Source organism: Ochotona curzoniae, unplaced genomic scaffold (assembly GCF_017591425.1).
Source record: "Ochotona curzoniae isolate NIBS_2020 unplaced genomic scaffold, NIBS_Ocur_1.0 scaffold_3835, whole genome shotgun sequence".
Lineage (NCBI taxonomy): Eukaryota > Metazoa > Chordata > Mammalia > Lagomorpha > Ochotonidae > Ochotona > Ochotona curzoniae.
Window position 1 is genome coordinate 11870011 of NW_024467114.1, and position 13286 is coordinate 11883296.

Here is a 13286-nt window from a genome sequence, read left to right on the forward strand (position 1 = left end):
CGGGAGGCACAGGGGAGGAGCAAGAGGGAGTTCCCGCACCTCTGGGTGGGAGGGGAAGCACCTCACTTCTCTTTGACCTGTTATCTAGTGTGCATTTCCATACCAAACCAAGATTGCAGCTAGTCCCGGCTCCACACTGGCAAGGCTTCATAATCTCCTCTCTGAATCAATTATCTTCCTATAGATCTAATCAGTTGTCCTACAATGCACTTGTCCAGTCACCAGTCCTGGAGTCATCTATAAGTCACTCAATAGGCCACAAGATCCCGTCTAAATGGAATTGGTACAGTAGTGGTGAGAAACGTGGAAATGATATCAGTGCCAACGGAAAAAGGTGGGAGGTAAAGATGGGAGGACACACGGGATTCCCTGGCAGGTGCCTGGAGGCCGAGGGCCAGCGCAGCGGGGTGGGAAGGACTCTTGCGGGTTCAGGGAGGGTTCTGTCCATCTAACTGATGTCCATTTAGGCAGATCTGACAGGGGACACGGCTGGACGGAAAGGGTGGTGGGCTGGCCCTGCAAGGTGACAGCCGGCTCTCGCTGCAGCGCACGCGGCCCCCGGCCAAGAGCCCGGCCTTCCGCCCACTGTCCAGTCGGCGTCTCCGGAAGGACCGGATTCCTGAGCGGACCGGGCCGGCCGCTGGGGGCGCGCCGCCTTCCGCCCCACTTCCGGGTCTCTCCGGCTTGACCATGGGGCGGGGAGAAGCGCGGTCGCTGTGCGCAGGCGCCGGCCGTGGAGACGCGCGCGGCGTCATGGCCGGACCGCACATCTTCCGGGTCCGAGCCCTGTACCGGCGCCTGTTGCAGTTGCACCGGGTTCTGCCCCCAGACCTCAAAGCCTTGGGCGACCAGTACGTGAAGGACGAATTCAGGAGGCATAAGGCCGTGGGTGCTGCCGAGGCCCAGCGTTTCCTACAGGAATGGGAGGCAAGTGACCCAGAGCTTAGGGGGGGTTCCTTGCTGGTGTCTCGGGTTGCCCTGCTCAGAGCGCGCCTATCTCGAGCAGGGTGGAGAGGTGCCAGGCACGCCATCGCCTCCCAGGTCACTCCAACTTTTTGAGTTCTTGCAGAAAAATGCCAGGCGCTGGAAAGCCAGGGAAATGCACGGAAGACGGTCCAGGGCTCTAGAGCGCCCCGACGTGTCCCGTGCCTTTGCACCTGGCGAGAGCCCGTGGACCAAGGCAGGCTTCTCTCAGGTGGACCTGAGGTAGTGTTCACTCTCGGGCTTTTGACACTCTTGATTGGGCTTCAGCTGTTTTCCCCGTTTGCTGATAGGCAAATCAGGTAACAATATAAACGTGACTGCCTTTGGGCTTCTCAGCTAGCAAAGAAACTGGGCAGAATAAGGTTAGGGAAACTTGGCTTTTCCAGGATCTCAGGTCACACTACCGAGCCCCGTGACTCACTTCTGTTGCAGTAAGTGGCCCCCTCCTTAAAAAAAAAATGTGTTTCATTTATTTGAAAGGGAGAGAGAGAGAGTTCCTGTCTCCTGGTTCGTTCCCTAAATGGCCATGGTGGTTGCTGTTGAGTCAGGTTCAAGCCAGGAGCCAGGGGCGTCTCTTGTTGCCTGCAGGTGGGTGCAGGGCTGCAATCACTTGGCCACCCTCCGCTGTTTTACCAGGCCCGTTAGCAGGGAGCAGGATGAGCAGTGGAGCAGCCGGGACGCAAAGCGCCCGTATGGGATGGCAGCATTGCGGACTACTGCATGTGCTCAGACACACGAGCATTAAGGATCGGCTTGCAACCTTTTTTTGTCTTTTTCTTTTTTTTTAAAGGAAGGTCAGCAGATATGCAGGTGATTTTTTTTGGGCCCGGGTTCTACAGGACTCCAGAGTCGTGGTCCACAAATATTAATAAATGAATTTGAGGTTAAAACACTATCTCAGACACTTGAGGGCCAGAAATGGCGTTCAAAACGGAAGTGAGGGGTTCTTGGCTCAGAAGCTCATGGCTAAAGAGGAGGTAAAAAGTCTGCTTTTTTAGAATTCGCAGAAGTTTTGGTTTCGTGAACAGAGCTTTTTTTCCATTGAATTTGGGCGTGCGTGGTTCTAGAACGGCAGAGGCCGTAAGGAGGCACCCAGGGAATCACACAGGGTTGGCTGTGATGGCCTCGTGGAAGCTACGGACCGTACCGTACGTCTTAGGATGTAGATCCTTAATGTGTTTGCAAAGTGATTTGCTCTTGGGGCCAGAAGAACTGGGTTCAGTTCTTAGGTGTAAAATAGTAATAGTATTTATGTATTTCCAATTTACTCTAGAGGCACTTTGTTGTTAACTGCAGTTTATTAAGTGGTGTCAGTTTGTGGTTGGACAAGGAAGGATTAGCTAGCCCTGTGTGGGCTCTCAGAGCCTGAAGTGAAAGAACATGGAAGCTTTTTGGTGGAAAAAGTGGGGAAAAGCAGGAACTCCGGATACCTGAAATGGTGTAGGAGAGAAGAGAGTGCGAAAAAAAAGAACTGGGTACATTTAAAGAAGAGTGAGGTAGAGGCTGTTAATTAGGAATTTAGCTGCTCCCTGTGTCGAGGGCCCATAGAGCCTTCACTCTGCCTCGTGTGAGCATGTCAGAGAAGCGCGGTTTATTGATGCGCGTTTTGGGGGCAGGGGCTCTGATGCTAAGCAGAGACCTTGTTTCTTGTTCAGCTTTGCCAGGCGATGTTCCAGGGATGCTGGTCTGTTTCTCTATTCCTTCAGAGTTGGTCAGAGTACTTTTGTAGGGCGCTTTCGTCTCTTCCCACTGTTGAGCTTGCTTTCTCACTCAGGTGTTTGGAATGAAGAAGGGACCTCCCCCCCTCGCCGCATGTTAATGGGCTGGCAGCTGGGGAGACATAACTATACGGCTGGGGTGTGTTTGGGAGATCTGTTAGAAACATAGTGGCTGGTTCTCAGCAGGGCTGCAGAAGACCTTCTAGTTGGAACAAGGCTTGGCTCCCAAGCTCTGACAGACATTGAAACCTGCCCGTGCTTGAGGCGTGGAAGGTGGAGACACCATCTAATTATGGTGCCGGTGCGGGTGGGTCTGGAGGTCTCTGGGGGCTTGCCTGGACTCACCTGGGAGCGGTTGGCTTTAGAAGCTGAGCCTGTCCAGCTTCTGCATCCTTGGGCACCCAGGACTGTCCTCCCCTGCACTCCTCTCTCTCCAGGTGCCTAAGCCAAGGGAGTGGCCCCACTTGGGGTTGTGAAACACATTTTTCCCTCAGTTGCTGCTTTCTTTTGTGTAGTGGGGCAATGTGTGAGTGGAGGTTGTGTTTCTGGATAAAGCAAAAAATGTGTGAACAATCAATCTGTAAGCGGTTGAGATCATTGTTATTGCCGTAAGGGGCACAGAAATGATCATATATTTTCCTTTGTTGTTTTCCAAGTGGAATAGGCCAAACTAGAGAATTGTAATTCAGATTAGTCCCACATGCAGCGGACATTAAGAGGAATGGAGGAGATTGAGGGACCCATAGGAGGGTTAGGATGACTCATGAGCAAGTCAGTTACCATGTCAAGAAGGACTTTCTGGGTTGTAGTTGTGGCTTAGTATGTAAAACCGCCACCTGTGACACTGGCATTAGTAGGGAGATGGATTGGAAGGGGAGCAGGTAGGAGACGTACTGGCATCAGTATGCCATGTGGGCTTTGCATGTGGAGCCCCAGCTGGCCACAACACCGGCCTCCACTTGGAACATTTTGTGTTGAAATTTCTGGTGAGACCGTTTGGGGTAGAGGCTCTCGGCTCTGCATTGGTCTGCCACTTGTGACACGGGCCGTGTCTGGATTTGGAATTCAGTGTCTGTAGTTGTCAGTCCAAAGGTGTGTGTCCAAGTGCAAGCATACGCTTTTATCCCTTTTCAAATCATGGCTTAGTGACCATCGTATGGTGGGGCTCAGCGTGGACAGCCTGTGACAGAAGCGTCCCCATTCAGTAAAGCACCAGCAGGAGTCGAGTGAGTGTCCTGTAAAGCAGACAGTCCCACTGGCAGGTGCCCAGGTTACCCACTCGTGGCTGTGGCCATTCCCTAAGCAGGCCGCTGGTGCGCTGCTAGTTTCCACCAACTCAACCCAATAGAAATAGAGGTGTTCAAAGTAGTGCCCTGGTAGCCACAGTATTTTAATATGCCCGTTTAGCTGTTTGTAAATATTGGATTTACTAATCTATGTGAAATACGGTAATATTTGAAAGACATGTACTTCATTTTTATTACCCGTTTTGCTGTTACAGTAGCACTGAGGTAAGATTAGAAAAATCAAAGATGCCAAATAAAACTGTCAAGGAAGTTAAGACATTTGTCTCAGTGGCTTAGTTCATTTCATAGTGTAAATCATGCCGGAGAGGCCAGATTCTCTTTGGTCCATCTCTAACGTCAGAGGCAAACTCTTTGTTTTTTCTTTTGAGAATACCGAGGCTCAACCAAACCCTTCCTTCTCTTGCGCTTTGTGCCTTGCCGTTCTGTTCAGGCTGCCGTGGCTGTCCCTGCTGCCCGTCCATTTTCCCTGATGGGTAGCAGCCTTGCCGTGCTGTCCATCAGCTTTTCTCCGCTGTGACCGTGGAGCAGTGTTTTGCTCCCACTGCTTTTCTGCCACGACCCCCCTAGGTCCTGGGTCTCCGTGGAGATGTGTGAGTTGGTGGGTTTGTTGTCAGGATGGAACCTGGAACATCATGGGCAGAAGCCAGGCCTTTATTTTTTTTTTTTAAATACTGGATTTTGAGTTAAGGGACCTGCCTGGTTCCGGCCTGGTGGCACTGTCCCTGTCCAATGACCCTGTCCCTGCCTAGCTCCTGCCCGATCCCTTCCTGTCTGATACTTGCCTGATCCCTGGCTGATCCCTGGTGGATCCCTGCCTGGCCACTGCCTGGCCCCTGGGCTGATCCGAAGCCAAGAGCCAGGAACTTTTACCAGGTCTCGTGTGGGTGCAGGGCCCAAGGACATGGGCCACCCTCTGCTGCTTACAGCTAGCAACTGGTGCCCAAATGAGAAGCTGGTGCCTGCAGGAGGTGGATTAGCCTGTTGAGCCATGGCACTGGCACCTTGAATATGTCTTAATGTTTGGTAATCTGATGGCTTCAGCTTTGTTCTTACTGTTTAAAATTACTTTGTCAGGGCCTCTTGTGTTTTCATATAAACTTTAATGTCAGATTTTCTGGATCCAAGAAGAATGTAAGATATTTTGATTGGGATCACATTGAATCTGTTCTACTTTTGGCAGCATGTGCTTTTGGCTCATATCGAGTCTTCCAGTCCATGAACATGGAAGATTTTCACGTATTTTGGTCATCTGTTGCTTACCTGATTGTTTTCTAATCCTTATTGTGGAGGTTGTTTACATCCTTGGTTAAATTTGTCCTAAGATATTTACATTTTTTTGTAGTTATTGTGAATTGTACTGATCCTACAAGTGCTTTCTCAGCCGTAGCATTGCTTACGTACACAAGTGTTACTGATTTTTGTGAGCCTTTTTTTTTATCCTACCACTTTACCAAACTCTTATGAATTCCAGCAATCACTTAGTAGAGGCTTCTTATTCTCCTCTGTATAGAATTGTGTCATCTGCAAACAGGAGTAATCTCACTTCCTCATTTCCTATTTGTATCACTTTGATTTCTTGTCTAATGGCTCCTAAACTTCCAGAATTGTGCTTGGTAGTAATGGTGAGAGTGGGCGTGCTTGTCCTTTCAGGATCTTAGTGGAAATGCTGTGGGTCTTCCCCATTCTACAGGATGCTCCATGCTGGATGATCTGCTCGCTGTGAGTTTGTTACATATTGCCTTTAGTATGTTGAGATACGTTGTATCTCAACCCAACTTGCTTACGATTGTTACCATGAAAGGATGTTGTATTTGATCAAATGCGTTCTTTGCGCCCACTGGTATATTATACGGTTTTATTCATTTTGTTAATGAGGTGTATTCCACTTACTGATTTGCCTATGTTGGACATCAAAGGTAAATCCCCACTAGGGAGCTTTTTGATGTGTTGTCAGATTTTATGAATATTTTGTTGAGGATTTTGTGTCTATGTTCATCAGGGATGTTGGTCTATAGTTTTCTTTCTGGTATCTCTTCCTGGTTTTCTAAGCTGATGCTGGCCTCATAGAAGGAATTTGGAAGGATATCCTCCGTTCAAAATGTTTTTGAATAGTTTGAGAACTGGAGTTAGGTCTTCTTGAAAAGTTGGGTAAAAGCCAGCAGTGAAGCCATCCAGTCCTAAACTTTTCTTTGTTTTGAAGGATTTTTATGTTTGACTCAATCTCTGTCTTGATTATTGGTATATCGTGTTTTCTGTGTCTTTATGATCCCAGTTTGGAAAATTTATTTATTTATTTATTTATTTTTTATTGGAAAGGCAGATATACAGAGAGGAGGAGAGACAGAGAAGAAGAACTTATGTTCGGTGATTCACTCCTCAAGTGACTGTAACGGCCAAAGTTGAGCCAATCTGAAGCCAGGAGCTAGGACCAGTTTTGGGTCTCCCACGCGGGTGCAGGGTCCCAAGGTTTTGGGCCGTCCTCTACTGCTTTCCCAGGCCACAAGCAGCGAGCTGGATGGGAAGTGGAGCTGCCGGGATTAGAACCGATGCCCTTATGGGATCCCGGTGTGTTCAAGGTTAGGATGTTAGCTGCTACACTATCATGCCAGGCCCAAATTTGATAAAATTTTATGTGCCCTGAAATGTATTCATTTGTTGCAGATTTTCCAATTTTTGGCATATGGCTTTTGAAGTAATTCTTGATGATTCTTTTAGTTTCTGTGGAAATTGTAACATATTCTTTTGTATTTCTGATTTTTTTTTTAAAATTTGCATCTTCACTGCCCACTCCCTCCAACCCCCTCCCAGTTGCACCTTTTTGGTTAGTTAAGGCGATGGTGTATGCATGTTGTAATATTGCTCTCATGTGAATCGATGGGCACTGTGGCCTAGCCTGTGTTTTCTTGGCTCTTGTGCTCACCAGTGGGTGCTGGAACCTAGCCCAGACTGTCCTGCCCCCAGACCCAGCCCACATGCGTGCTGACAGCTGTAGCCTTGCCTACCCTGGTCCGCCCATACCCTGGCTCTCACGGTCCTTGGTGGGAGCTGTAGCCCAGTGGGGCAAACCCAGAATTTCCCTACCAGACCCACTCCCAGCCCTGGGTCTTATGTGTGCTAGTTGGTGCTTTGCCTCAGTCCAGCCCAGCCCACCTCACTTCACCCCACCCCACCTGCAGTCTTGGCTCATGTGGGTAGGTATTGTAGCCTAGTCCAGCTGGGTGCAGCCTACACCCAGTCCTGGTTTTCATGCTTGCTAGTGGGTGCTGAGGCTTGGCCCAGCCCATCATGAGCATGTATTTTTAATGTACAAATATGGTAGATTTGTGATAAAAAAATTAAAGTGATTGCCTTTGTGAATAACTGCAGTGTGCATTAAATATAAATTTGAGGGTGGAAGACTGAGATCAGGGCTGAAAGTCTAATACTAGTGGGCTTGTCTCTCTGAGAAAGTACTTAGAAATTCTAGCTGGGAGCTTTGTCAGACTCTCCTCCCTGCATCATCTCCCAGATCCTACACAGCCTGCTGGGTTGTCCCTCAGAAGGGAGCCCATCCCACAGACTTAAGTGCATTCTGTGAGCGCAGGTGGAGTGGAGGAGCAGCTGTGTGGGGGCCCGTCCTGTGAGCCCTGGCCTTAACAAGCTGCGTGTCAGGGATGGTTGCCGAGGGATTGTTAAGTTCCCAACAGGGGCGGAGAGAGAAGTGTGGAGGGCAGTTCAGACAAGGATGCAGAGGGAGAGTTCAAATGAGGCCGGGGGTCACGCTGGACGCCGGGGTTTCTCTTCCTTGCACGCGTGTCCTCCTGAGGCTGCAGGGCTCAGGCAGTGTGCTGAGCCCCGTGCCTCCCATGTGCTGGCTGAGGACGCTGGTCTTGGCAGCGGCGATTTGGGGAAGGCTTCTCTTTCTTTGCCGTTGGATTTGTGGTTATGCCCTTCTCTACCCACTCGCCTGCCCTGCCACTTGCCACCCCCATTCTGTGGCTTTATTCCAGGGACGTCTTTACGTTTCTTTTAAGAATGGCATTATGGCTGCGAGAGATTCCATTTTAAATTTATTGTCACTCACCGCTTTAGTGATTGTCTGACCTTGGTTAGCATCTCAGTGCTGTGTGGCTTGCTGTAATTTGATTAAACACTCCAAACCTCGGTTTGCTTATTAGTGAGATGGGTGTCCTAGTACTTCACAGTGAACGTAAGCGTTAAATAAGTGTGTGCGTGATAGTTGCTCAGCATTGGCTGTTTCAGTTCTACCATGGAATAAGGAGGTGGTTCCTGGCACGAAGGTTGAGGTGCCAGGGAAAGGTTGTGAGGGTAGTGACAGCAAGTTTTGTAATTTCCCTGTTCTTAATTCTCCCTTTATACACCTGATTAATTGCCAGATCCTGTTGATTCTCTTTGCTTTTTAGATATAATTATCTAATAACTATTTAATAACTAATCTAATAACTATGGCCTCTTTTTTCCATCCAGTTACTATCTCTGAATGTTTTTGGCAATTTCACCAATAATCTGTTTCCTTTTGTCTAATCACCATTTGGATAGTTTTGTTGTCCTCTCACTGCCTTTCATCCGTCTTCCTTTAACCCGGAAGTCAAAATGGTACAAACGTGGCCCCGCTGTGTTTCCCCTGTGTGTCCTGACAATCTGTCGTGCCCTGTGGCTCCTGGCCGCTTCTCCGAGGGCTGTGCTCTGCAGGCGGCTTCGCTGTCTCTTTGCTGTAAGTGTTTCCTGTGTGGCCCAATTCTAAGACAGCTTCCCAAACATTGCCAATGCTGTGCTCGCAAGCTTTTTTTTTTGTTTGTTTGTTTGATTAATTCTTTCAGTGAAAAACAAATTTCCATGTCTTTTTTTTTTTGTTAAAGATTTATTTATTTTTATTGGAAAGTCAGATATACAGAGAGAAAGATCTTCCATCTGATGATTCACTTCCCAAGTGAGCGCAACGGCCTGTGCTATGCTGATCCAAAGCCAGGATCCTGGAACTTCTTCCAGGTCTCCCATGCAGGTGCAGGGTCCCAAGGCTTTGGGTCATACTTGACTGCTTTCTCAGGCCACAAGCAGGGAGCTGGATGGGAAGTGGAGCTGCCGGGATTAGAACCGGCATCTATATGGGATCCCAGTGTGTTCAAGGTGAGGACTTTAGCCGCTTGGCCATGCCGCCGGGTCCAGATTTCCATGTCCTCTAAATTTTTTTTACATTTATTTGGAACTTACTGCCTTGTACCCTGCATTATAATCATTTCTGTACAGCCTGTTGCCACTAGAAAATAGTAGGTCTCTTGAGTACAAAAAAATTAAAAAATATTTTACAATTCTTGGCTTGCTTTAAAATGACCAGGACAGCGTTTTTAGATTTACTTATTTGAAGGGTAAGATGATAAAGTGGGAAGACAACTTGAGAAAGAGCAGAGGTCTTCCGTCTAGTGTTTTCTTCACAGATTCTCCCAGTAGCCAGGACTGGGCCAAGCTAAAACCAGGGTGCCATCCTGGTTTCCCCCGGGGGGCTGGGCCCCAGCTCTTGGCCCATCATCTTCCACTGCCTTCCCAGGCACACCAGCAGGGAGCTGGGCCGCAAGTGGAGGAGTTGGCACCTGACTAGTGTTCTGTAATGGGATGCTAGCATCTTCTATGCCAACTTACCCTACTCCAACGCAATGGCAACACCAGCATCTTTTTTTTATAGATGCTCAGTAGGTCTTTGAATTTTACCCTTAGCAAAATGTCTGTCCCCAGAAAAAAGTTGAACCAAATACGCAAATTGTGGTGTTTGTACAGATTTATAATTGATGCAAAGCTTTAAATTCCTAAATCATATTTTGTATATATGTGAGAATTCAGTGTTTCACAGATTAGTAGGCATAGGCAAAGTACCTAAATTCATGGGTTGACTCAGTTTTTATTTTTGTTATGTGGGTCTTTTGATCTTTATAAAACTAGTGTTAGGCACCGCTGGTTCCTAATATTCAGGACAAGTTAATGTGCTTGTTAACATATTCCTGTTTCTGTTGACAGTTGATGCAGTATCATAGCAGCATGTGTTATTTCAGCAATCGCCACACGATGGCAGTAGATCCTTATTTCTGGAAAGACTAAGAAAATTGTATATTCCATTTGCATCTGAAAATTTTTTTTCATTTTCTAACTAGCAGTTTCCATGTTTGTACTGTCTGGCGTGTGTATGTGTGTGTGTGTACATATTTTAAATATTTTAAATGTTAACAATACACACACACTAACTTTACAGTAGAAACAATGTTTTTTTCTGTTATACAATTTAATTTCATTTTCAAGGTTTCAGCAAAGTGAAAGTGTTCTTTCAGTATTTGTTTTGGCAGTTGTATTTTTTTTTCTTAGTCTCCCTAGGAGGAATTGAGCAAAGCTATTTGTTATTTATAAACATATGCATATAAAACCCAATACACTAAAATTTTATTTGACTTTATTTTGAAAAATAGAGAATCAATTCGACATACACTCCCTTGTGTTAAGAAGTGTGTCCTTTGATCGTCGCCAGGAGGTCTTAAGTCTTCTTTGAAAATTTATTCATTGAGCAAATATTTATTAGTTGACCACTGTAATTCAGATAACAGCTTAGATGCTGGTAATTCCCATTCCAAAAACATTCGCAAAGCCCAGGAGGTTTTGAAGTCCTTGTTGTTTGAAGTCCTCAGTCGTGCCAGGCAGGAAGCCCTCACGTATGTGCGTGTGTTTAAGTGGCTAGTTAGGGCTGCTAGTTCTTCTTCTTTAGAATTTATACATTTTTATTTATTTAGTTCCATTTCATTTTGAAAGAGAGAAGCAGATTCAGAGATATTCTGTCTGCTAGTTTACTCCTCAGATGACCACAATGGCAAGGGTTGGGCCAGGCGGAAGCAGGAGCTAGGAACCAATCCTGTTCTTCCGGTGGTTGTCAGGGACACCAGAGCCTGAGTAGTTCCTGCTGCCTACTTTACTGCACATCAGCAGGATCGGGACTGCAAAGTGGAGCTGAGGAGTGAACCCTGGTCCTCTGACAGCTGAGGGCTGAGCCCTGGTCCTCCGACAGCCAAGGACTGAGCCCTGGTCCTCCTACAGCCGAGGACTGAGCCCTGGTCCTCGGACAGCCGAGAGCTGAGCCCTGGTCCCCGTACAGCCAAGGGCTGAGCCCTGGTCCTCCTACAGCCGAGGGCTGAGCCCTGGTCCCCGTACAGCCAAGGGCTGAGCCCTGGTTCTCTGACAGCCAAGGACTGAACCCTGGTCCTTGTACAGCCGAGGACTGAACCCTGGTCCTGCTACAGGGCAGGCAGGTATTCCAAGCAGTATCCTCACTGTTGCCCAATTGCCCACCCTCTGTCGTTTTTATAATAAATTATACACAGATCAAATAGAAAAGATCAGATAGAGGTTTGGAAATTCTGTGAAAATATGATAATCCAAAATTTTAAAGTATTTATTTGGAAGGCAGAGTTAAGGTAGCGAGAGCTTCCATCCCCTGGTTTATTTTCCAAATGATTTCATAGGTGGGGCTGGGCCAGGCTGAAGCCAGGAGCCCAGAACTCCAGGCCTCCCATGTGGGGGTGGCAGGGGCCCAAGTGCTTGGGCCATATGTACTGCTGGCCCAGGTGGGACTTGGATTGAAAGTGGAACAACTCAGTGACGCCCACATGGGATGCCACCATTGCAGGTGGTGGCACTGAGATGCTTTGGTTCACTCCCCAGATGACCGTAACAGCCAGGCCTGAGCCAGGGGAGAGCATGTGGGAGTGCCTGGTCTTCCACTGCTCTCCCAGATGTAGGAGCTAGATGGGCAGTGGGACAGCCGGGACTTAAGTGCTCACGTGGATGCTGGCCTTAGTGGCACAGTCAGCCACTGTGTTACCACTGCACTGTGACACCAGCCACCCTGCTGTGCTTTCTGAAAGTTCATATTAGGATAACAAGAAAAGCTCCTTTGCACAGTTGTTGAAATAGTTCAGAAACTTGGGGAGAGATCTGCTTACTGGACATAGTCTCACATTAGTATATTTTTAGTTTAAATGTGTGAGTTTTTAGGCCCAAATATATTTTTAAAAGATTGTTATTTATTTAAAAGTCAGTTACATGGGGCCCGGCATGGTGGCCTAGCCTTGAACGCACCGGGATCCCATATGGTTGCTGGTTCTAATCCAGGCAGCCCCGCTTCCCATCCAACTCTCTGCTTGTAGCCTGGGAAAGCAGTCAAGGATGGCCCAAGGCCTTGGGACCCTGTTCCTGTGTGGGAGACCTGGGGGAGGTTCCTGGCTCCCAGCTTCTGGGACACCTTCCTGGTCTATCCTGGTCACTTCCTACTGCTTGAGACTCAGGTTAGGTGGCACATTGTCCTGGTCGCCTCGTGGGCCACAGGCTGGTGACTCGGCCCAAGTGCTTCCAGTGAACTTGGTGTCTATTTCAGTTGTGATGCACTCATGGTCTTCATTAGACAGTGTGGTAATTAGCTTCTCATTTGTTTGCTTCCCCCTAAATCATAAGCTTCTCTGACTCAGACGTGGTGAGCTCATCTGTGTGTGTTGAGCCCGGCCTTTACTGAGTAACAATAAATGATCAGTGCTGTGTGAGCAGCAATGCCCCATCTCGTGACTCCCATGGGGAGGGCTTATTTTCCAAAATTACTCTCCCAAACTTTTGGAGCGATTTATCCTTCATGTACAATTGTTCTGTAAGTTCTGAACTATCTTATTATCGTAACATACACTTCGGGGGTGCGTGCATGAACAACTGTGGCTAATTGGTAACTCTGAACATTTGGGGTTCCTTTGTAGCTTGATGGTCCTGCCATTTTAGAAACGTGTGGGATATTTGTCACAACTCGTGAATCAACGGGGGCTACCTGACTCCTGCCTGGAGTCTGCTGCTCACTCACACTTCACATCGAGTTAGCACTCGCTTGCATTGCTTCCTTCACTCCTCACAGCTTCCAGACTCCCCACTTCCCGTGAACTTGGCACTTTTGAGGAGTGCTAGTAGGTAGTTTGTGGACTGTGCCCTCGTTGAGATTTGTCTCAAGTTTATCTCATCACGGAGCTGGGCTTACAGGTTTCGTATGAGGAATGCAGAGCTGAAGTGCCACTTGAACCCCATCAAGAGTACGTTGCTGGCCTTGTTTCACCTTATTAATGAGGCTGTGGAGTTGGAACCGGAAGTGCCCCCTTTTCCCTTCTCTTCTGTGTGTGCATTATTAATGCTGCCTTCCATTAGAAGGGTCTTTGTGAGCATCTCTTAAAGGAGTTAGTTTAATTAAGCTAGATAATGTAAATTATGAATC

At 47.7% G+C, this 13286-nt stretch overlaps 1 protein-coding gene across 2 annotated transcripts in view; it reads left to right on the top strand.

Moving 5' to 3' along the window:
• Positions 1 to 733: 733 nt before the first annotated feature.
• Positions 734 to 13286, top strand: part of SDHAF3 (succinate dehydrogenase complex assembly factor 3) — a 34367-nt gene continuing 21814 nt past the window's right edge. For both annotated transcript variants that reach the window (XR_005882081.1, XM_040964858.1), the window contains exon 1: positions 734 to 927. Coding sequence is in view for 1 of the 2 variants with exons in the window: in XM_040964858.1 (XP_040820792.1) it covers positions 754 to 927 (174 nt within the window). In the remaining variant the exon portion in view is untranslated. The remainder of the gene's footprint in view (positions 928 to 13286) is intronic.